At 34.8% G+C, this 25,802-nt stretch overlaps 1 protein-coding gene across 2 annotated transcripts in view; it reads left to right on the top strand.

Annotated features, from left to right (window-relative positions):
* The window catches only part of LOC113513714 (heterogeneous nuclear ribonucleoprotein L), a 464,939-nt gene that overhangs the window by 107,969 nt on the left and 331,168 nt on the right, over positions 1 to 25,802 (top strand). For both annotated transcript variants that reach the window (XM_052891996.1, XM_052891997.1), the window contains exon 2: positions 7,509 to 7,622. In XM_052891996.1, coding sequence (XP_052747956.1) covers positions 7,509 to 7,622 — 114 coding nt within the window. The remainder of the gene's footprint in view (positions 1 to 7,508; positions 7,623 to 25,802) is intronic.

Genomic DNA, 25,802 nt, shown 5'->3' with positions numbered 1-25,802 from the left:
TATATATATATATATATATATATATATATATATATATATATATATATATACATATATATATATATATATATATATATATATATATATATATATACACGAATTCAACAATGAATCACGATGGATTCCAGAGGGTACCGCGTGGAGGTATTTCTTTATGCAACTTAGAATGGCAAACAAGCTGACGGCCAACCTAATGGAAAGTGGTAACCGTCGCCTATAGACATGAGCAGTACCATGGACATAACAGAGTATACTGTTTCGCCCATGATACCCCCATGTGTTGCCTTCCTGTGGACTCGGCTATCAGTCCTCTGTACCCTGTAAATTCACTGCCATTTTACACCCTTCAAACCGCAACACAACACAACTGCTTCACGTTAGAAACGAATGGGACAGAGATGCCTAAACAAACGACTTTTGTACAAAGTCTCCTTCTAAAATATTTTTTAAATAGTCTTTTTTTTTATAAAAATCCCGCCCAGTGCAAGTAAGCAGTTTCAGTTCAGAATAATATTAAAAAAAATATATAAATTGTTTTTTAAAAGAGTATATTACTTTTTCAGTACAAAATATACACGAATAATAAAGAGAACAAAGAAACAGAAGTGCATCTTAATAATACCCGAGATATTTGGGAGACGAGGCAGAAATATATTGCCTCATTTAAATAAAATTATTATCCCACCAAATGCAATGTCACTTGTTGGCAAAGTCACGCGTACCTTGCAGGCGTACGCTGTATACAGTCGCTTTATAATCTGACGACGTTTTTAGAACGGCGTCACAGTGTATAAAACGCAAGCAGTAGCTCAAACGAATAGGAATATACAGTTAATAATGTAAAAAATAGTTAATTAAAAAAAGTGTGCAATAAAAATCATGTATATAAATGCCATTTGCGTGTAATCACATCGTGTTACATCCAGATCAAAATGTAATAATTAATTTTTCATCTCTTTCTCTTATCTCTTTTTCTTTCTATGTCGAGCCTTGTTCTTTTCATTTGGGATTATATCCTCATTATCATTCACCAAGCACTTCTATCCTGGGTCGCCGAGTCGTTCACTTGGTCTTCTTCAGGTCTCTGTTGATGATTGACTGCCAAGTCCGTTATACACGTACACGAATTTTATAAATGTTATTTAAATTTAAAATAAAGCGTTATAATTTAAATATAAATGTAATTCACAAGTTGCAACACGGATGATGGTAACCATCGCTTGTAATTTAGTTAATTACATTACATACTTTATATATATACCTTTTACCAGAGGGAGACTTTGTACAAAAGTCGATTCCTTAGGTACCTCTGTTCCATTCGTGTTTCTACCGTGAAGCAGTTGTGTTTGCATGGCTGTGTTTCGGTTTGAAGGTTGGAATAAGGCGTGAATCTACTGGGTACAGAGGAATGGCATCTGAGTCCTCAGGAATGGCAACGCATGGGGGGTATCGTGGGCGAAACAGTATACTCTGTTATGTCCATGGTACTGCTCATGTCTATAGGCGACGGTTACCACTTTCCATCAGGTGGGCCGTCAGCTTGTTTGCCATTCTAAGTTGTATAAAAAAAAATGTCGTACATAGATTCGTCTGACTTGTAACATTGTAATTCGTTAGACTGTGGCTTTATGAATGCACACATCGCCCGTCCATTGTTAGTTACAGTTTGGACATCAGTTTACTTTTGTAGTAATAAAGTTAGGCTGTTATGGCTGGCTCCTATTCTAATTAACTACGTTAATTAGAATAGGAAAAGCATCAAAAACTGGCAACTATTTAGTTTTTTTTTTTTTAATATCATTGTAGCAAAGTCTATTAAAGACGATATAATATTTTTTTTTGATGGGTGAAAATGGTATAATGCAATAGGGGGTAATGCAACTCATTTGGCTCACCATGACAAATACGACAAGAATTAACCACAATGGTTTCCAGTGGGAACCGCTTGCAGGTCGACCTGATAGGATATATTGCTAGCAATGGGCTTTATTAGATCTCATTACTAACAATCCCTTTTCCCTCGATAGATAAAGGCTATGGTAGAATAGCCAAGAAAGGGGGGGGGGGGTTGGATTAAATGTCACTTTTGTCTCGTTTTGTCAAAAAAGAAAACATGCAAACTTGTTTAAGAGAAGAACTTGTGTAAAAGATAAAAATATCGGTTTAAAGTAGAAATAGCTAAATTGTATTTCTAAATGTTAGTGATACAGTCAATTGCATTGGTTTAAATTTAGACGGCGAGCAATATGGGCCATTTGTTGTAATCGATATTGTTCATTTTATTAATTGGTTTTTATCGGCACAAGGCATAAACTGCCCGTTATTTTCTAATACAGTCGTATATTAGATAGTTGAAGAACATTAATATAATGATATTTTAGTCATCATCATTTGTAAATTACATGTAATATAATGTATTTATAAATGTTGTGAGCAAGGGTGGACTTATCTCTGACAGAGATCTCTTCCAGTCAACCCAATGCAGTGAGAAAGCAAGCGATAAAATATTAAAATATATAATAAAATATTAGATAGATAGATAGATAATTTATTTGCATTACTTACAGCACACAAATTACAATACAAACATACACATAATACACAGTAAAAGAGATAAAAGAATGAAAAACAAAAAAAAAGCAGCAAAGAAAAAAAAAAACAAAAAGCAAAATATATAAAACAACAAGTTCCTTTTTTCATGCGCGTGCCATAGCAACACAAAATGGTTGCAACTCAGTTTACTGCTTTGCCCTCAAAAGCAAATTCGCAAATACTTATAATAAATCTGTAGAGGGGTCAATTCTGTACATGAAATATATTTCCAAAATAACTATCAGGGAGTGATTAGTGATTGATACTGATGCCGAAAGTGCAAGCAGTAAAATTTTTGTCTCTGTCTGTGTGTATGTTCGTTATAGAAACAAAAACTACTCGACGGATTTTAACGAAACTTGGTACAATTATTCTCCATACTCCTGGGCAGGTTATAGTATACTTTTCATCACGCTACGATCAATATGAGCAGAGCAGTGAAGGGAAATATGTCTGTTACATGAAAACCACTGAACCGTGAGGAAGGACATAGGCTACTTATTTTATCAAAAACGACGGAAACGCGGTCGAAGTCGGGGGCAACAGCTAGACATACATGTAAAGAGAACTCCTCTCGCTCGTGACTTGCGCCAGTTTATGGTACATCTTGGGCGTCACCGTGGATTCATGATGATGAATATTCATGCAGCGTCTCCTTATTACGTTTGCTCGGTATTATAACTAATTGTTTGTTGCGATTAATTCCGCCCGAGTGTGCTCCGGTGTCGTGCCGTCCTATTACAGTATCGCGCACTTCCCGATTTCATGTTTGTTTTATGTTTATTCTACAAAGTTTGAATGTTAACTTACCAATTCTATTTTCATAAAGCGGTTTTCAATTTATTTGTATTGTTTTTTTTTATTGTCAAAATGTTTTACCAGAGGGAGACTTTGTACAAAAGTCGTTTGCTTGGCTACCTCTGTCTCATTCGTGTTTCTATCGTAAAGCAGTTGTGTTTGCATGGCTGTGTTTCGGTTTGAAGGGTGGGTTATGGCGTGAATTTACTGGTTACAGAAGAATAACAACTGAGTCCTCAGGAGTGGCAACGCATGGAGGGTATTATGAGCGAAACAGTATACTCTGTTATGTCCATGGTACTGCTCGTGTCTATAGGCGACGGTTACCACTTTCCATCAGGTGGGCCGTCAGCTTGTTTGCCATTCTAAGTTTATCAATGCCAAAATGATTTTGATTATTATTTTTCACTGGACAGGGTTTAATTGTTTCGTGTTAATCAACCGAATGAAAAAATAGTTTTGTTTTGAAAAAATAGGTCTGTTACCTAATAACTCCGTCAGTTGTAAACCGATTTGGTATTTTATCTGTAAGGATATGCTTATGGACTAAGATTTTTTTAGTTTATAGTTATTTTTTAAGTTAAAATAACTGGTTTTCTCACAATTGTAATGGGATTCTTTGTAAATCGCAATATTGTACTTTGTCAGCTTATTTGTATGTAAATAAAAATTCCGAGTTTAAAATACATGTCAATTCTTCTTTCTTTTATTCTAAATCCTTTAATGTCCAGGTAGTTCGCCTGTAGATTACCTGCTTCTATTCGGTGCGATCAAACTTTTATGAACCTCCGTTAAATCTTACTACCTCTCTTCTTTAGTATTATATTTTGATAAAATTTCTATGGAATCAATCTATAAATCTATAACAATAATATAATTTATTTGCTGAAAAACACGGTATACAGATGTTAGCAATAATATGTTAGAAACAGGCGTGTTTTGCCAAAACAATGGCATGCAAAATTTTAATATTTATGGTAACTTCTTTTCAAATACTATTAACGAAATATTATTTATGTGCTTATAAAGTAGAATTATTCTTTAGTCCAACAAGTCCTTAATTGAGGAATAACATTTGTCCAAAAGCCATTTGTACAGTGTGTTTTTAAATTTTGTCAGTGTTTTTATATTTATAATATTTTCGGGTATATTATTAAAAATTCTTATACACATATTATAACAATTTTTTTAACCTTTTATAAAAAAAAAAATATTTCAAATTGGTACACATATGATGGAGTTATGAGGTAACAAACATAAAAAGGATAAATCCGAATTGAGTACCACCTTTTTGAAGTCGAAACCCTCACTGGTACCTCACCAGCGTATACCAATAGCGCAGGCATTTTCATTATCATCCATTAAATAAAAGTTATGGATATATGCAATTAACGATACAAACGTTTCTCGCTTGTTTTTTACGTAGTTTTATAAATGTGTACAAACGCAAGTTACCGAGTGAAAACAAGCATGGCAGTTTACAAAATGTTCCATGTAAATCAATGTCTCAACACTGGAGCGTGGACGCGTTCGGTTGTCACAGTGTACGTACAGACGGACTGATGTGTATATAGCGGTTCGAATTTAAATTGTCATTAGTTTACAATAAAAATAACATATTGAGCTAATATTTTAATACGATCGCAGCGCGCCTCATCGAGATTACTGGTGACCCGAGAGTTGGTAGCTACATTGCTTTTGTCACTTACCATCAGGTGAACCGCATGCTCGTTTGCCACCTGCGTTGTAAAAAAAAATGTGAATTTTGTAAAAATTTAATCAAATAATAATAAACTCTCGGGAAAGATGCAGAAAGCGGTGCTCTTAGACACTGCCCGGTATTGTACGCCGGTTTCTGTCCCTGGGGCCCTGAACCCCGGCCGACTGTGCTTCTGCCGGGGGTTAGTTGCCATCTCCTCTCCTTAAGAGGGGAGATGTGAATTTTGTAAAAATAATAATGTCAGGCTCTACTGGGACCGATCCGGACAGTACAGTTCTTGTGAACAAACCTGATATCGCGGTGATGGATCGGGCACTCTCGAGGGTGTTTTTGGTGTATGCCACCATACCGCATGACGAGACCCTCGTGAAAGTCGAAACCGAGAAAAAGAGAAAATATCTCGATCTGGCTCACGAGGTGACCGAAATGTGGGGGGTGGCGTACACCGAAATCATTCCAATCGTTTTTTCGGTGAACGGTGTTGTCTTAAGTAGTCTGGAACAACATCTCAGACGGTTGGAATTCCGAGGCGGCTCACTCCCGGGAAAGATGCAGAAAGCGGTGCTCCTAGAGTCTGTCCGCATTGTACGCCGGTTTTTCTCGCTGGGGCTCTGAACCCCGGCCGACTGTTCTTTTGCCGGGTGTTAGTTTGCCATCTCCTCTCTTTAAGAGGGGATATGTGAATTTTAGTGAGTTAGTTTGCATAAGTCCATATCATTGGACGGGGTTACCTTACCATCTTCATCCATTGAACCACTGCTCATTGTATCCTGGTCCTAGAAACTTGTACTACTGCATATGAGATACTGTGACACGTAGAACATTGCAACTGCACTCTGATTTATCTGTCTGTACACGGACGTTTAATTGCACCCGCCGTCCGTTTATTTTGATTTATCGCATGACGATAGTCTAATGTTGGGCTATTTGTGTTCTCGTTACTCGCTACTTTATTGTAATGCTCGTTGCTGTTTCGAGTAATATATCCGTAGAGAAGTAGATACTTCAGGTATTTATGGCTTAGTTTAGAAATGTTCTGTAACAAGCCATTGATATCTGTGAACAAAGCTTTTCAAAAGAGAAGTGGATTTTATATTCGACATTATGTGTGTATGTATGAATGTGTGTATGTGTATGTGTGTGTGTGTGTGTGTGTGTGTGTGTGTGTGTATAGGTATGTATGTGTGTGAGTAGGGATAATATTTATATTTTTATATTCCCATATTTAGAACTAACAGAATTTTTCATCGTGCCTTCCACCAAATTGTTTATAATTACTCCTCTCCATCCAAAGGTTGCCTGGAAGAGATCGCTCTTAGCGATAAGGTCGCCCATTGTTTTCTCACTCTGATATTATTTCTTGTAATTATTTATATTTATAATAAGTTTACTATTGTAATCTATTGGAGGTAACAATAAAGAGTATCTATCTATAAAAAATATGAGTATTTTTTTTAGACTTACCAGAGAGAGACTTTATACAACATCGTTGGCTTCTGTCCCACTCGTGTTTTTGTATACGCTTTCGGGGTACCGGTGAGGGATGATAGATGAAGATGAAGCAGGCCAGTTGGCTCATCATGATGAATTCATAAAAATTTTAACGACCTGTCGTCTGTTAGTCGACCTGTTAGGGTGTATTGCTAGCAATGGCCCTATCAGATTTCATTATTGACAATCCCTTTCTCCCCATGAGGGATATCTTAGGCTTCATAGTTCAGTCCGCGCTGTCCATGGTACTGTTCATGTCTATAGGCGACGGTTGCCATTTACGATAAGGTGGACTATCAGTTAATAAAAGTGGTATTATTGAAAAATAATTATCGTGAGTCATACTGTACTGTACTGTATTTATATCGGCTGCATTTTTTACTTTACGGCTGATTGCAATCAAGGGCCAGGTTGCTCTATGTTGTCTCTTTTCGCCCAGGATAATGTGATCACCTGTGCTATAATAGAAACAGAGAAGTGAAAGAAAAGTTTATTCTTTTTTTTTAGTTGTGGTTATAGTTTTTTATTTATTTATTATTTGTTCAGTGTATTGAGTCTCCTATCTGAAAAATGGGTATTGGCGACCCCCAAGCAAACTAAAGCTAAAGAGGTTAAGGGACCGCCTGTAAATCAGCGCTATGTAGGTACATCTCGCTGGAGGTGTACATATTATATATAGCAACAGTTGAGGCGGCTCCAGCATCCAGCTAAATTAATTTTTTTTTTCTTTTTTATTGTTGTTTTTTTTTTAACTTTTATTTTTGGTAATAAAGACTTTATATCTATCTAAGTTTGAAGTGATTGATATTTTTTTTAATATTATTGCAATAATTAACGATTTCGACTTAAAATTTCTTTCTTCGATTTTAAATAAATTAATGGTGGTTTTTTATTGTTTTGCCAACAGAGTAATGGGAACAATTATATGGCTGGTGAGCCGCGTCGCAAGCGCGAACTGCCCGCGCGACCCAACCACATCTTACTGTATACCATCATCAACCCGGCCTACCCCATCACTGTGGTGAGTACTCGCATATGTCTAGTGTCTGCAGGGTGAAGCCACAAAACTTAACCCTTCTTTGCATGATTTTTTTATTGGTGAAATAAATCATGGTGATATAAAATTAAGATCAGTTTCTTAATTTTAACGCCTCTTTGCATGATTTTTTTTTTATTGGGGACATAAATCAAGGTGATAATTCATGTTCAAAATTAAAGGAAAAATGGTTGTAAAATAAATTTGACAGCTATGTTTTTTTGTTTCCTGCAATGTACATTAAAATGGTATCCGGACACAATCAACTTAAAGTGGACTTGGTCTTTTATATTATTTTTGGGCAATCAATGTTATGATGGAAATTTCCACCATTATACAAAGAAGGGTTAATAGATACGAATGTTTTTATTTTATTTACTAAAATATTGGAGGTTGCCAGTAGCAAAAAAATTTGCAATTATTTAGCAATATTTACCATTACATAGACGTGTAAATGTTATTTCTTTTTACGAAATAACACAATTGTTTGTGACGTTTAATCACTGCCACCTAACTGATATTTATAATGTAATTGCGAAGTTTTTTTTTCTAATTTACACTTTATTATTATTATTTTTTTATACAACTTAGAATGGCAAGCAAGCTGACGGCCCACCTGATGGCTAGTGGTAACCGTCGCCTATAGACATGAGCAGTACCATGGACATAACAGAGTATACTGTTTCGCCCAAGGTGTTATTCCTCTGTACCCAGTAAATTTACGCCATATTATAGAACGTTTCTACGTTATTAACATATTGAGAATATTATGTTAAAAAATCGAAATTGAAATTGAAATGATTTTTTTCATAATATGTATAATATTTAATTAATTAAAAAAGAATTAGGTTTCTAAAATTTTGACACTTATTGGTGGTTAAGCATCTTTTCCTTTTTGAATATAATAAAAAAAATGACAATATGTAGATATTGTATAATCAGTGACAATAGTAAGTTCAATGTATATGTATATTCTCCGCAATCTGCATTCGCCAATACATCGCTCTATCTACAAATTTAATGGACTAATTCATTAAATAAACAAACACAAGACTACAAGCAAAACAATAGCCATTTCGCGGTCTAATGACACGGACTCTGTTGCAACAGGTTGGCAGATGCGCCCAGTTTGCGTTTGTAGAAGCCACGCTCCGCTATGTAAATTTATTTAGATGGATTCCCCGATCAGTAATAACAACTAGATGTCTGGTCGTAGCGGTGTGAACGGTCGACCGAATAGCGCCTCACTTGCCGAGAACTTATTGTTTATTTAAAAAAAAAAGTTTTGTGGTTATGTTACGCGTTGTCTTCGGTATTTGTGATCTGTTTATGTTACATGATTATGTTATCATAAATACAGCTATTTTTAATAAAGAAAAATTTTAATTTATTAATGGTTTAAACTGCATTTCAGTATTTGTGATTAAAATGTTAGGTTTAACCTACGACCAAATAAAATAATTAAACTTTTAGACCCTTACGTATTTATACTCGGTTAGACCTGTGTTTTTTTTAAACTTTTTCATGACGCGACCCCCTTAGTATATAAAAATATTTTGCGACTACCTAACCTCAGTAATTATCAACCTGTATGTTTTTTATTATACTACAAATGTCAAATCTTTACATTTTTATTTTTATATTAGTTAGGTATTCTTTATTGTACACAAAAAGTTATTAAAATGTAAAAACAAACATAATAGTGCACAAAGACGAGCCTATCTCCAATAGAGATTTCATCCAGCAAACCCAATATGAGAAAACTGACAGTTCATTAGTAGTTACAGTCACACATGTGTACCAATCGACTTAAAGGTATCGCTTAAATACAACCATAAATCATTGATTACATTGCGAAATTGTAATTTCTTAAAGCGTCACGACCCTTGCTCATCCTTGGTGATCACCCGCGGGTCGCGACCTACACTTTGAAAAACACTCGGTTAGTCGATGCCGTATTTGAATTTTACTTTTAGTTTGTAAGGTTTTGTATTATCGGTTTTGTTGATCGACGGTCAAATTATTTGTGATTTAAATAAAAGATTAAAATAAATTACATTTATTTGAAATCAAGTTAAATCGTCACTAAGTGAAGTTATGTAGATTGTTTATTAATCGATGTAAGTTCACTACATGGTATAAAATAAAGTCGCTGTCGCTGTCTGTCCGTCCCTGTGTATGCTTAAATCTTTAAAACTACGCAACGGATTTTGAAGCGGTTTTTTTCCAATAGATAGAGTGATTCAAGAGGAAGGTTTATATGTATAATACATGTATAATATTGTAGAAAAACACTGATAAATTTGGAGGTTTCTAATGTGATGTCGTAAATAAACACATTTTTTTGCGTTTACATTGCAAACGCTGACTGAACCCCACGAGATAAATCAAGATAATGTAGTACAGTATTACCTTAAAAAGGTCAACAAAAAAGTTCGCGATGGTATATGTCTATCTCTTAAGGATAACCCACAATAACCATTTTTTATCCTTTACATTTTACGGGAAAAAATGTCTTATTTGCGAAGTGATTTTAAGGAATACAGCATTAATTTTTATTCAATTAAGTACCTTAGATACATTGTCCATTTAATATAGATCAATATGGCCCTTTACAGAATGTAATTTAAATGAATATTTCCGAAAATATTACAGATTTAAAATGCAGGGACATAGCACGTCGAAGGCCGCGATTCGCCCTATAGCACTTTATCATGTTTGTATTGTCTAATGACAAAAAAACTGTAAACGTTGTTTATAAGGAGATTCTGTAGTAGGTGGGTATATTTAGTAACAGCACTGCACCCGTGCGAAGCCGGGGCGGGTCGCTAGTTTTACATACAGATTAAGTTTAAATAAATATGCTCATGGCTGAGTAAACATGAGTAAAATGGATACCGCTCCGATATCTATATATTGGGTCCCTCTGGACACTGACGACGGGAAAAAGATCATCACCCATTGCGATATCGCCCATATCGGATATCTATTTTTTAATATGTTAAAAGTCTGTTATGCAATATTACTTTTTTAGTTAACAGACTTGACATGGACCAGTATATAGTAATTATTTAATTTATAATAAGTTTATTATTGTAATCTTTTGAAGGCAACATTAAAGAGTATCTGTGTAGATATAGTAACTAAAATATATAGTTATTGCCATCTATTACCTGCCCCTACGACTGAAGCATCTGTCAACTGTTGATATTTGTGGTAAACGTGGTAAACTCCACGTGCTCACATTTTGCCGCGAGCATATTAGAATCTATATTGACAAAGGGCGAGCCAGACTCGTCACGCGAATTAGTTTCATTACGTTGTTTTGCATCACTGGAAAATTAATTAATTAATCCGTAATTTTAGTAGACACATAAAGATTATGTATTTGCACTTACTAAATATAAATCCATTACATACTAGTCGTGTGGTCCCGGCATAGAATGGACCATATCAGAGTTTCTTTTTGTTCGCTATTCCACGCGATTACATCGCCTATTTTGTTTCTGTTTCGACAAATCTTGCAATCGATTGAGTTTATACTAGTATTGGTCCCACGCTAATTTTATGACGATTAACACTGCCGCTTTCCTTTTTTGTATTTAAAACTGCTGCTTACGAAACAAAATCTGCTTTTTGTTATCTGCCTGGTTTAAAAAGTGCAATTGTGCGTCTATACCATAAGGCATTATAAATTCAAATATTTTCAGTAATATGACTACATAAGGTGTCATAGATAAGTGGTTTTTTGTTACTATTAAAATAACTTTTTTTATTCGGGGGAAAAATATATTTGTTTTAACATCAAGATCATGTTTCGTTCGGCTTTCATATATCGGGCAGATTTTCATGGTAGGAAGGCTGGCCCGCCGCGAACTAAGACCGAAGTTCATACGTAGTCGCTAGTTCGCCAAAGAAGTGCTAACTCCAATAGCACGGTCGATAGAACTCCATCTGCGGATATAACGCGCCATTATAGTCGTCAGTCCGAGTGTTGAGATGGGTCTGGACGTGGCCTGAGACGAGCGGAATGGGTAAATTTCTTAGTTTTTTTTTAATTCGACTTGTAATGGCAAAGAAGCAGACGACCCATCTTGGATGGTCAAACATCTTATGTGTATAATGTCCATTTATGTATGGAAAGTAGACATGAACCTAACCATGAACATTACACACACATTCTGAGTTAACAAGGGACACGTTGCTATTTCTGTAGACTAAATTGTGTTGTAATTTCATTTCTATATCTCATCCTTCAAACCGAAGCACAGCCTTGTCAACATATCTGCTTGATAGCAAAAATACGAGAAGACATGCATACAATTTTTGTATGAAACTTCTTAGTTATAAAAGTAATGAACTTAATAAATATTTTTTGTTTGTTTTATTTCCCATAAAAAGTTGATGTTTAAATCGTAACAGTACATTCTCTTATGTCCATGGTGCTGTTCGTGTCTATAGGTGACAATTACTACATTTTATCAGACGGGCCGTCAGCTTGTTTGCCATCCTACGTGAGTTGCATACGATAATATTGAGCTGTTTATATGGAAAGTCCAATAAAAAGATTTTCAATTGTGCCAAAGTTAATACTGAATCAACACCGAAATGAACTCTACCGATTTAAAAAAAAAATACAGCAAGAAATATAATATATGAACAAAAATACAGACGAATTAAGATTTTGTTCATTTTGAAAATCGCTATAAATCTATAAAATCGCTTTAAATCTATAAAATCACTGTAGATATATAAAACCGCTGGAAATCTATAAAATCGCTGAAAATCTATAAAATAGCTGTAAATCTATAAACCGCTGGAAATCTATAAAATCTCTGTAAATATATAAAATCGCTGGAAATCTATAAAATCGCTGTAAATCTATAAAACCGCTGTAAATCTATAGAACCGCTGGAAATCTATAAAACCGCTGGAAATCTATGAAATCGCTGGAAATCTATAAAATCGCTGTAAGGTCCACAAAGTGATCGGCCCCATACCCGTACCGCTGACTCACTCGGCTCTCATTGGGCGTGAAATGTGATATACGCTCGACATGTAAACTTAAAATTGTGTTCCGCCTTTGTGCATTGTTTGCAAGTTGTTATTACGTTCTGAAAACATACCAACTCGTATTAGAATGTTTGGGACGGTGAAGATGTTCAAGGCGGGGGTTGTGTTTAGGCCTCTGTAATTGGATAAGGAAGTTTTGTTGGCTTTTATCTTGAGCGGGCTTTTTGTTTTGCAATACAATCCTAATTGTTGGTTATGTTGGTAAACTAATTTATTGTATTTTCAACCGACTTCGAATAGGAGGGGTTTTTTTTTAATAAATGATAATGGAATGGTAACCCCACCCGCGCTATCGGTATACGCCGGCGGGGCACCAGTGAAGTATGATAGGTGAGGATGAAGCAGGTCAGTTAGCCCATCGTGACGAATTCAACAAGAATTGTTCACGATGGTTTCCAGGGGGAACCACGTGGAGGTCGACCTAATAAGGCACATTGCTAGCAATGGGGCTGTCAAACTCCATTGCTAACAATCCCTTTACCTCCCGAATAGGAGCGTCTCTATTCGGTTTTGTTTTATGTTTGTTATCTTGTAACTATCAGTTGTAAACGGATTTGATACTTTATTTTTTGTCTGTAAGGATAAAGTTACATATTAGTCCCATACAAATATTATCAATATCGGTTTAGTAGTTTTTAAATCATAATAACAGCTTTTATTACAATTGAAGTAGTTTTTTTTTTATGATACACAATTTAAAGTATTTATTATCAGCAATGGTGTTTGACAGCCCCATTGCTAGCAATATGCCCTATTAGGTCGACCTCCACATGGTTCCCCCTGGAAACCATAGTGAACAATTCTTGTTGAATTCGTCACGATAGGCTAACTGACCTGCTTCATCCTCACTTATCATCCTTCACTGGTGCCCCGCTGGTGTATATCGATACCGCGATAAAAAACAGTTTTTATTTTAATTTATTACCGTTTTTTCTTTTCATCCGACTGTAAAAGGTAGTATGTTAATTGTTTTTTAATGAATTTGTGTAAGTAATTCGTTGTAGTAAAAATGTTATGAGAGTCCGGTGTGGAACTCCATCTGCAGATTATCTATTTAAGGCAGTTGTAAATAAGTGATATATTATATATGTACATATATATAAAAGGCTATTTATGCGTCCGCGAGCTCTAATTTTGACTACATCATCGCTTCCCATGAGGTTAGGGCGTGATCAATCGTGGATTCCTATCACAAAGAAAAAAACATAATTATTAAATTTTCGGTAACAATAGTAATTTATTTCTTTAGTTTAATTTTTAAAAGTTTTAAACGTAAACATGTTTTAACATAATTAAATAAAAAAATAAGCAGAATAAACAATATACACACAGGTCAAAGAATGCGCTTAAATGCTACTTAAATGCTACTTAAATTCTCATATTTCAGTGGCACAATGAATAAAATTTGGGTTCAAAATAATTCATAAGATTTTGGAAGGAAGTGTACTCGACAGCTCTATGAAGAATAGGTTCCAGACAAAAGGCAAGAAGAGATGCTTTTTAGTTTTTCTAAACGTACACTAAAGCACTCTTTTGTAAGGATGGATAGTATATACATTTTTTTTTTGTACAACTTAGAATGGCAAACAAGCCTACGGCCCACCTGATGGAAAGTGGTAACACTGATACCCGACAGAGATACCCGAGCAAACGACATTAAATTGTAACAACTTTTTAAAATATCGGTATAATTAAACGACGTTATATATATAAAAACGACGGTATATGTTGCCAACCCGCCTGCTAAGCCTGGCAACTACTGGCAAAACTCCCCTTATAGGCAAGGCTTATGTCCAGCAGTGGACAGTGAACGGCTGAAATAATAAAATATATTACCCGTTTATCAATTTAAAATCTCTAAAACTGTCAAACCAAGTTTTATGACGTTGGATTGAGTCGTAAGACGCCAAAACGTCATAAAAAAAAACTTATTTTCACATTTATATTATTAGTGAGGGCAAGTAAGCATTATATTTACGTCATAATTCGAAGAAATACATAGGATAGGATATTTGCTAAATCGTGTACGCTCTCAGCCACCATGTTCATAACATGTGTATGAGATTGCTAAAGTTTCTCCATTCAAAGATCGTTAAACTACACTTCGACAGCATCAAAGTCCCACCCGAGTTTTATTCGACTTTCATATTTTCTTCGCGATAGATTTTTTCTTCTTCGTTTCCACTAAATGTGAATTAATTTTATGGTATAAATCCGGTTTTCCACTGTAAGATATGTTTTAGTATTACCAATATTAGGACCTAAGATATAAATCAGTTAGTTCTAAGTTTTCACATCTCTTTTCAGTACATTCAATGATGCCCATGACGCTGTTCATGTCTTTAGGCAATGGTCATCACTTTCTATCAGGTGGCAGTCAGCTTGTCTGCCATTCTGAATTTCATAAAAAACTGAGTAAAAACTGACTGTAACCCTTTTTTCTATTTTAGGTTATGAACATAATTGAATATTTGTTTTTTGGATCATGCTTAATATGATGGTGTATTGATTTGGTATACATATAGGACCATAACTTGGATTAACACTTAATATATACGAGTTATTTTTTAACCTAAATTACGCAGTTAATTAAAAAAGTTATCGATAGTATTTATTATATCTCAAATAACAGCAAATCTGTTTTCGGTTGACTGCGATGAAGCTAACTAGAATACACCGTTTTGCTCGCCAGAATTATAATTAAAAATTAAGGCATGGTATATCCAGGTACCAATTTTATGATAACGATATGATAGAATTGAAGAATCTGTGAGGTACTATGTTCTTCATTGATTCCTCAATTAATTCAAAACTAATATGAGGCCAATACAGGAGTAACATATTCGTTGTAAAAAAATAAGTGTAGAATTTTTGAAGACATCGTGTAATAGACACAAAAAGACAACAAATTGAAAACATTTTTTCTTTCTTAATCTCTTAATTTTGTTCAATTTCATGAAAATTCGCGGGGCTTTGACATGGTATACAATTTCAGTGCCACGCTATATTTTACGTCCCACAGTGAAATGCGAGCTTTACATCTAGCTCTTGCAATATTGCTCGCGAGCGTCGGATGGAGTGTCTGATTTGAATTTATATAAGGCATTATAATTGTACGCTTTTGTCTTTCAAAATGGCGAAGGCAATTATGGAATCTTTTCAGAGTACATTAATGAAACGAATGTTTCACTGACTTTTGTGATATCATTGTTTTTTTTTTTCGGCCGCCATCATAAGGAAAAACGTTCCCAATTGAAAAGTGCTTATTATTTTTCTAAATTAATATTATAAAGTGGAAATATTTGATTTTTTCGTTTGTTATGGATAAACTTAACAAATAATCGATTTTAAAGTATCGGTTTCATTTACATAAAATAATATTTTGCTTCTCAAAGGAAAACTTAATTCCTGATATTAGGAAACTGATATGAAACCGACTCGCAAGTATTCCTTATTATAATCAATAAGGGAAAAAAAATATTAAAAAAAAAATATAAAAATAAATTAACGACAAAACATACATAGTTACAAAAATATACGGAAAATTCAGAAACCCCATTTCTTTAAAGTTTCCGAACAAAAGTCAAAATATAAGACGAGAAAAGCAACAAATAAAAATGTCAGCAGAAGGGATGAATCACAAAGACGTTCAAGTAACAATATTGTGACAAAACTGCGCCCAACAACGCAATACCGGCCGCCGTGACAATAAAATATAAATTGTAACTTTGAGCGCGAAAAGGAAACCCCCTAGCCTTACTTATGCCCGGGGAGTGAATGGCTAAGGGGGAATTAAGTTTAAAATATTGTAAATGTAAAATTAATTTACAGGAAAAAAATTTTTTAAATTGTCGTTAATTGTAAAAATGAAACATTTAAAAAAAACATGAAGAGAAGTCTAATTTATTTGTTTTTTTTTCATATTTAATCCAGTTTAGTCAAAATGTAATTATAGCAGAGTAAAATAGAAAAACAGTTATGAAATAAAAAAAAAGAGTAAAAAAATGGCATTAGTGGGGAAATATTAATTTTAAATTTTCGCGTTGTTTAGTTTAAATTTTAAATACACAATCGAGACTTAACGCGATGTAAAAGCCTTTACAAGTAAATAATACGTACATACCTGCTTCTTTATTGCCCACGTTTGACGTGGATTGCACCACGTTGTGGTCACGACAGGACTCAAGTAGTAGTATTAGGTATTGTATTTAAAATAGTAGGGTATTGTTGGTATCGGAGACTGGCAGTCCATTGCTAGTTTATACCCAGTCAGGATATCCTGTTTAATTTGTCATTACAAGTCAACTAACTTAACTTCATTTTCACCTATCCTCACTCACTCGTACCCAGCCAGCGTATACGAAATCCGCAGGCGCGGACGCCATTCCATTGTCATCCTATAAAAAAGACCCTCTCTCCTCCGTAAATGAGATTTGGCGAGATTTCCGGACCCCTCCCGTCCGAATTAAATTTGGTCTCGCTATAAATACGTTTGATTCGGTGCGAGAATCAGTCGGAATTAATATCTGTTAGTGACCATTCCCGCAGATAGGGGAAGTAAGTTAAAAGTAAGTTATCAAATTGTTAAAGTTAAGACAACACACTCGTGTCTGGATACGTTGGAACAAATCAAATAAAGCGCCGTAACCGTAATAAAACTAAACCCAACTTTCGGAACATAATCCAATAACAACTTGCTTCAATTCAAAGTTTCACGGCACTTCAATTGAAAGTGGGCCGGATGATGATGAAGGACACTGTATTTAACGTTGTATCTTTATCGATCCTCACGCCAATACATTGCGGGGTAGGCAGAATAGAGTGACAAATTCCTCTGTCTATTTTAATTAGTAATGAGGAAGTATTGAGAACAGAAGGGAAAAAATGTTTGGGACACTTGATACGACACGACGAACTTATGAACATTATAATAGATGATAAGATAGAAGGAAGGAGGGAAAGAGGGAGGCCAAGGCATAGTTACATCAGGCAGATCAAGGAAGGAGTTGGTGTCGTGTCGTATCAAGAGATGAAGAGACTCGCTGAAAATCGTAGTGAGTGGCAAGAGCTCCACCGACAAGAGCGCAGCTCTTAAATAGGATAGATAGATTTTATTCATAACATATAAGGTAATAAAATAACTAATAAAAGCTCCAATTTATTAAATGAATTTTATTTACATAAAGTAAAAGCTAAAAAAGCTAGTACTTTTTTTTTTAATATATCGGAAATATGTTATTACATACTTACATTCTTTACATTGTTTTTAGAATAACAATAATGTTTTAATCAAAAAATAAATTAATAATTAGTTAATATTAATAAATAGTATTTTTATAATTGTGATGGTTCACCTTTAACTTAGTTCAGGTTTATATTATTTTAATGTTTTTTTTTTGTTTTTAGTAAACATAAATTTTTACATATATATATATATATATATATATATATATATATATATATATATATATATATATATATATATATATATATATATACATTTCAGAATTTTTCTTCAAAGTAACCTGAATGGAAAATTTGGAAGCTCAGAATTTTTCGTCAATTTTTCAAAATTGAAATAACGATTTTCAAGTAATTACGCAACCTATTTGAAAGTTATACCAAAGAAGCTGTATAACGTTTAATATTATAATGGCTGCCACATTTGAAACTGGTTCCGTATAATGTTCATATATGCAATACGATATTGAGGGAATAAATGGAAATATATTTTTCCGTCTTCCATTTGTTATTAAAAAGTTGTTTGGTTTCCGTTCATCATTTTGTGCTACGTATCTACGGCTACTTTATTCGCGTGTAAATTTTTATATACCGTTTTTGTTACGAAATAATAAATAAATAAATAATCGACAGTAGTATGTTGTGTATTGAACTCGATCTTGATGCATGAATTTAAATATTTAAACGGTCAAAGATAAATAGAAATATAATTTTTTTCTTTCTCTCATTCATGACAAATGAATTCCAGAGGGAGACTTTGTACAAAAGTCGATTGCTTGGATACCTCTGTCCCATTCGTGTTTCAACCGTGAAGCAGTTGTGTTTGCATGGCTGTGTTTCGGTTTGAAGGGTGGGATATGGCGTGAATTTACTGGGTACAGAGGAATAACACCTGAGTCCTCAGGAATGGCAACGCATGGGGGGTATCATGGGCGAAACAGTATACTCTGTTATGTCCATGGTACTGCTCATGTCTATAGGCGACGGTTACCACTTTACATCAGGTGGGCCGTCAGCTTGTTTGCCATTCTAAGTTGTGTAAAAAAAATTTGAAAGTACTAAACTTTACTTGGTTACTCCATTCAACAACAAATCCGACACGTGTACATCGATTTAACGGAATTTCACCTCCAAACTTATCGAATGGGCCGTTGAAATTTGTATCGGAGGAAAATGCGTGAGCCTCCAATAGGAAAGCCTTAGAAAGCCGCCACATTAATTATATAGAAGGTGAATGTAGTGGGAAAACGTAGCCTAGATCCTCTGAAACCATATTCTCAAGATAATAAAACGGGTGTTACCTGATTGGATTGGCATTAAGGCTTAAGTGATTTTATTCGGATACTAACTTTCTGCTCGCTATTTTTAGATTATAAGTTTTTTTTAACTACTAAGGTGGCAAACAAGCATACGGCCCACCTGATGGTAAGCGGTTACCGTAGCCTATGAACACCTGCAATACCAGAGGTATTACGCGCGCGTTGCCGACCCTGAAGAAACCTCGTTACCCCCCTTTTGAAGAACTCCGAGCTGTAGTCGCTTGGGAAAATCTCGACAGGGAGCTCATTCCATAACCTGAGTGTTCGTGGGAGGAAACATCTCTGAAACCGCGTTGTACGTTGACTATTTAGGCTGTAGGTATGATTATAAGTTAAAAAAAAATGGATTATTAATTCATCGTTATCGTATAAGCCGTTAACTGTCCACTACTGAGCTTAGGTCTCCCCCATAGAGTGCCATAAACAATGGTCTTGCTTATATTATTTGTTTTAATTGCTGAAATGGAATATTTAGAATTAAAGAAAAGTTTAATAAAAGTTTCTGTCTACCCCATTGAGAGATAGGCGTGACATATACATATGTATGTAATCTTAATAGATTTGACAATGGTATTGTATGGAAAAGAGCTTGGATGTTGTGGGGTAGCTATGAAAAACGAGGTATTTCGGAGATACCCAACAACAAATCATCGTAGATTATGTATTTTATGTATATATATTATACAGTAACATTTTTTTTTATACAACTTAGAATGGTAAATAAGCTGACGGCCCACCTGATGGAAAGTGGTAACCGTCGCCTATAAACACGAGCAGTACCATGGACATAACAGAGTATACTGTTTCGCCCATGATACCTCCCATGCGTTGCCATTCCTGAGGACTCAGGTGTTATTCCTCTGTACCCTGTAAATTCACGCCATATCCCACCCTTCAAATCGAAACACAGCCATGCAAACACAACTGCTTCACGGTAGAAACACGAATAGGACAGAGATACCCAAACAATCGACTTTTGTACAAAGTCTCTCTCTGGAATAGAATCTAGATCAATTTCAGACAAATGCAGATAGGCTATTCGAGGGCGCACGAGTTCCATTCTAGACCATGCGGCTACCACATTCTATCAGGTGGGCCGTCAGCTTGCAATTCTAAGTTGCATTAAAAAAATCATCACTTTCTTTTTCTTAAAAGAAAAAGAGAGTAGTTAAAACTTCTTTTTAGTTGTAATGCGTTTTCTCTAGTTAATTTATAATATAATATAATATATATATATATATATATATATATATATATATATATATATATATATATATATATATATATATATATATATATATATAATAATATAATATATAATTAAAATATACAATAAATATTTTTTAATAAATAACCATGTTATTACTAGAATTTCCGAGTTGAAACAGGAATTAACTACTGACTATGAAGATTAGTTAAAACTAGTATTAGAGAAACTTCTTCGGGGGAATGATTACAAATAAAACAAATTGTCTTTTAAAATATTCCTCGTTGGAAATAGTTTTAACTAAATCATTTTGATGAAACGCTTTCTGTCTAGTTGTACTATTTATTTGTAACTGATATTTATTTTAGAGCGTCAGTAAATTTTATTACAATAAAGGCATTTAGAAAATAAAACTAGTTTTAACAAGTGAAAACGTGTTATAATCCAAACTGGGTTTTGACTTTAACATAGATTTTGCTTTAGGTACATTTGCTCCGCGTAGAAAAACGGTTGTTTTTTTTGTTATATTTGTAATATGAATTTAAAAATGGTTGTAAAAAATTCAGACGAATTAAGGAACCTTCCTTCTTATCAACAGACTTCAAAAACAGAAGGGGGCCTCACTTCGGTCGTGAGTTTTTTAAAGTTTGTTACCCCATTACACTGTCATTTATGAACCGATTTGGAAAATTCTGTTTTCATCTGAATGGATTTACTTTTAAATTGGTTCCATTGAAATTTTATCAGAATCCCTTCAGTACTTTAGTTTTTTTTTTTTAAAATAACTTATTTTGCTTATTACTCCTTTTTTCGTGGAATGCAATGAATGAACGAATGAAAACTCTTTATATTATTCCCTTCAAGGAATGACACAGTTTATAAGGATTTTTTATGGTGAAAATGGAATGGCAACCCTACCTGCACTAACGGTATACGCTGGAGGGACACCAATGAGGGATGATAGATGATAAAGAAAACAAGTCACTTAGCCCATCATGATGAATTCATTAGGAATTAACCATGATAGTTTCCAGGAGGGACGGCATGGAGGTTGACCTGGTTGGGTATATTGCTAGCAATGGGAGTTTTAGTCACCATTACCAACAGTCCCTTCCCCACGATTATAAATATTAATAATATGTATATAAACAAAATAATTAATTACATAAAAGCAAGATAAAGTGGCAACAATGGGCGATCTAATCTCTAAATATCGACCTCTTCCAGACAACCTTAGAATGGTGAGGAAATAATAAAAATTGTACCATCTTAAATTACAGAAAAGTCGTCGTCGCACGTTGAACGCCATAAGCGTAAAACAAGTTTTCATTGATGATCGCTCATAAACACCCGACGGCTGGGTACTGTCAGAAAATAATTCATTCCAACTGTTGCGCGCCAGTGTTGCAACATTGTTGTCCTGTACGGTACACGTCAGACGCCACTAGACAATACCGCCGCCGACAATTGCTCGACAAATACGATTAATATGGCGCATTCAATCGTGCGGCTTGTAAACAGTTCGTCGTGAGTTTTTTTGTTTTTTTGATGGGTGAAAATGGTATGGTAACCCCGCCTGCGCTAACGGGATACGCTGGCGGAGCACCAGTGAAGGGTGATCGATGAGAATGAAAACAGGCCAGTTAGCCCATCATGATGAATTCATCAGGAATTAACCATGATAGTTTCCAGGGAGAACCGCGAGGAGGTCGACCTGGTTGGGTATATTGCTAGCAATGGGATTCTCGGTCGACATTACTAACAATTCCTTCCCCCCCCCCCCCCCAAACATGCTTGGAAATGTGAGCATTATTTTGACAATCTTCTTCGAGATAAATCAAAATTGCCGTACTGGCCAGATACATGCGGGCAGCGGCCGGCAAAAGTTGTATGAAAATCCATATCTGTCGTATGTTGCGGCCAGATAAATTACTATGTAAACTCATATCTGTCCTGTAATTTAAAAATGAAATGACCTTTTATTTCGAAACATGGCTACCAGGAGGCAACTAATAAAAGGTTTTATTTAAATTTCGAACTGGCTTGTAAATAGAAAGAAATATTAAAAAAAAAATATAGGAACATTATGGCGCGTGTAAAATTATTACCTATTCTTCTTTATTTGTCATTGAACTTAAAAAGTAAAATTGTGTTTTTGATTTCCGCGCATTATTTGAGAAAAGTACTATACAAGCCTTGGCCACAACTAGGCATTGATGGACTCACGTATGTGTGCCTTGGCTACGCCTCGGTCCACATTTGCACGTTCGTCCATCAATGCCTCAGTTGCTGGCCGCTGCAGTAATGTACTATTTTTACTTCATTATCGCTTGCAATTTCAAAGAATCGCGCTCGCTTGTATGCAGCTTTTCATGACAAACAGGCTCACGATTGATAAATAGTATCCGTCGCCTACACTCTGATAACACCGTGGACGTCACAGAGTACACTGTGACGTTGATGTTTTTTCAAATCAGCATCATCATCGGTTAACGGTCTACTACTGAACATAGTCCTTTCCGTTTTAGAAGGTTTTGCTCGAAGCTTTGGTGCTGTTTTAAGAGAGACGCTTACTGCCCATTACTTGACCATTAAATTCAAGACTAATAGTACGCCTGTTATGATACCAGAGGGAGACTTTGTACAAAAGTCGATTGCTTGGATACATCTGTCCCATTCGTGTTTCAACCGTGAAGCAGTTGTGTTTGCATGGTTGTGTTTTGGTTTGAAGGGTGGGATATGGCGTGAATTTACAGGGTACAGAGGAATAACACCTGAGTCCTCAGGAATGGCAACGCATGGGAGGTATCATGGGCGAAACAGTATACTCTATTATGTTCATGGTACTGCTCGTGTCTATAGGCGGCGGTTATCACTTTCCATTAGGTGGGCCGTCAGCTTGTTTGCCATTCTAAGTTGTATAAAATAAAAAAAATCAGAATGAGAACTTTCTTTTTGAAGTGTGTTAAAAATATAATATGCAAACTTAATGCTCGAGGGCAGAATTGATAAGTACACAAATGAGGATCGTTTGAAGTTGGTGTGTTCAAAAAAAATACTCTAATCATACGTCGTGCACATAATCTGTCTAGGAGTTCTTCACAGAAATATTGTCAAAACATGTGTGAAATGCTTGTAACGATATTTTACTTTGAAATTTTCATTCAGTGTTCTCGCTTTGTGCATCCTGTCGGCTGATACGTGAAGGCTGTTGTTATCGATTTGTGTGGGTAGTTTTAGCACTGCCTGTTTACTTCGATGTTCTGAGAATATTTTGTTTTTATATATCATAATTTCTTAAAAAATTGTCTTGTTTTTTTTTTCACTAAATTAAGAATATATTATATCTATTGTATAAGTAGGTAGGTATTATATTTATTTATAGTGTATGTATTTATGTAATATTTTATTATATATTTTAATATTTTATTTAACTGTATATTTGTTTATGTATTAACAGTTGTAGCACTTCAGCTGCCCGCTAACGACACGCTTTCTAACTGCGTTGGGTTGACTGGAAGAGATCTCTGTCAGAGATAAGTCCACCCATGCTCACAATATTTATAAATGCATTTACAATGTAATTTACAAGTGCAATAAAGAATGAATATATATATATATATATATATATATATATATATATATATATATATATATATATATATATTCGTTTTTTATTGTTTATATTATCACCAATATAAGATATACTGAAGCATATAAATACTGTACACTAGTGGATTAAATGAATATTATTGGGTATTCTACTTTTTTCTTCATGGCACGCTACAACATGAATGTGGGACCAAGGGTTTTCAGAATGAAAATTTGTTGCTCCGTATTATTATGTAGGTATTTAAAACTTTTATTAAAATTATTCAAAAATATATCACCGTTAACCATATATCTAGAACACCGTAGCAAGAATGAATCTGCTCTTTTCAATCTGTCAGTCTTACTCACTCATGCACCGAGTGTGCGTGTATTCATTCTCGTTCATTATACGTTCCGTTACAGCAAATATTGAATACATTAAAAATATTTCCTACATAAATATGACGTCATATTGTCATAGAAGAATTTCTACTATTTTCAACCGATTTCAAAAAGGAGATTCTCAATTCGTTTGTATTTTTTTTTTTGTATTTGTTGCCTCATAACTATGTCAGTTATAAACCGACTTTGAAAATTTTATCTGAAAAGTTATACTTACAGATTGGTTCGATAGAAATGTAATTAGTTCAGTAGTTATCTCTGTGCATCTTCTATCGAATTTATCTTGGGGAGTGCTCTGAGGAATTGTTCGGATTGATACCTGCTGCTGATTTTCACCATCGTACAACTCGCCATAAACTAAAATTTCATCCCAACCATCTGGACGAGTGGCGGTCCTCCATTGTGCGTTTTTCAAGGCGCTTACTCCCACGCATAATCACTCTTTGGAATCAACTTCCAGCAGCAGTATTTCCGAACCGATACGACAACATAACCTTCAAGAAAAGAGCATTTTCCTTTTTAAAAGGCCGGCAGCACACCTGCAATGTCTTTAGTATTCTGGGTGATCATGGGCGGCGGTAGTCACTTACCACCAGTTGAGCCGCATGTTCGTTTGCCCCCTGTGTTGTAAAAAAAAACTAACTGGTTTTCTCACTATTGAAGTTGTTTTTTTTTTGTGAGGCAAACTCTTTAATTATTGTAATATCGTTGTTCAATTTTACATATGTACATATATGATGTTGCATCGAGACCCTATAGTTGGATACGTAATCAGCTAGCGCACTGCACGCCTGTTTATCGGCTTTTGTTCAAGATGCCATTGTTTCAAACGCAACTACAGCGAAGTACTATCTCATTCCGAGATAAGTTGCAAATATATAGGTATCTATAGCTTCTCCAGACACGAAATCTTCCATCTTCGTACTATCGTACGTTGTGCCTCATTTACGATTCAACTCCCGAGTATAGGTCGAGTCCGGGTCTAGATTTTTATCTAATAACTAGCAAACCGCCCCGGCTTCGCACCGGTAGAGGCATACATAAATTAGTATTTCATACTGTCAGGCAAATATTGTAGACAATTTTTTTTTATACCTTGTGTTACATAATTGCAATTTTTATAGAGGTTTATATTTTTTAAAAAAACAATATACGAGTATAGTGTATGTTATTCGCCGATAATGTAGCTTTCTATAGGTGAAATAATTTTGAAAATTGGTTGAGTATTGTTTGAGATTATCCATTATAAACAAAAAATAAAATTTTGCCCCTTTATGCCCCTATGCTGTGCAATTTCCAATGGAATTGTACAGCGGTGATTATCTGTATATT

Source organism: Galleria mellonella, unplaced genomic scaffold (assembly GCF_026898425.1).
Source record: "Galleria mellonella isolate WM207_F2 unplaced genomic scaffold, CSIRO_AGI_GalMel_v1 utg146, whole genome shotgun sequence".
Classification (NCBI taxonomy): Eukaryota; Metazoa; Arthropoda; class Insecta; order Lepidoptera; family Pyralidae; genus Galleria; species Galleria mellonella.
This window is presented reverse-complemented; position numbering and strand designations above follow the sequence as displayed.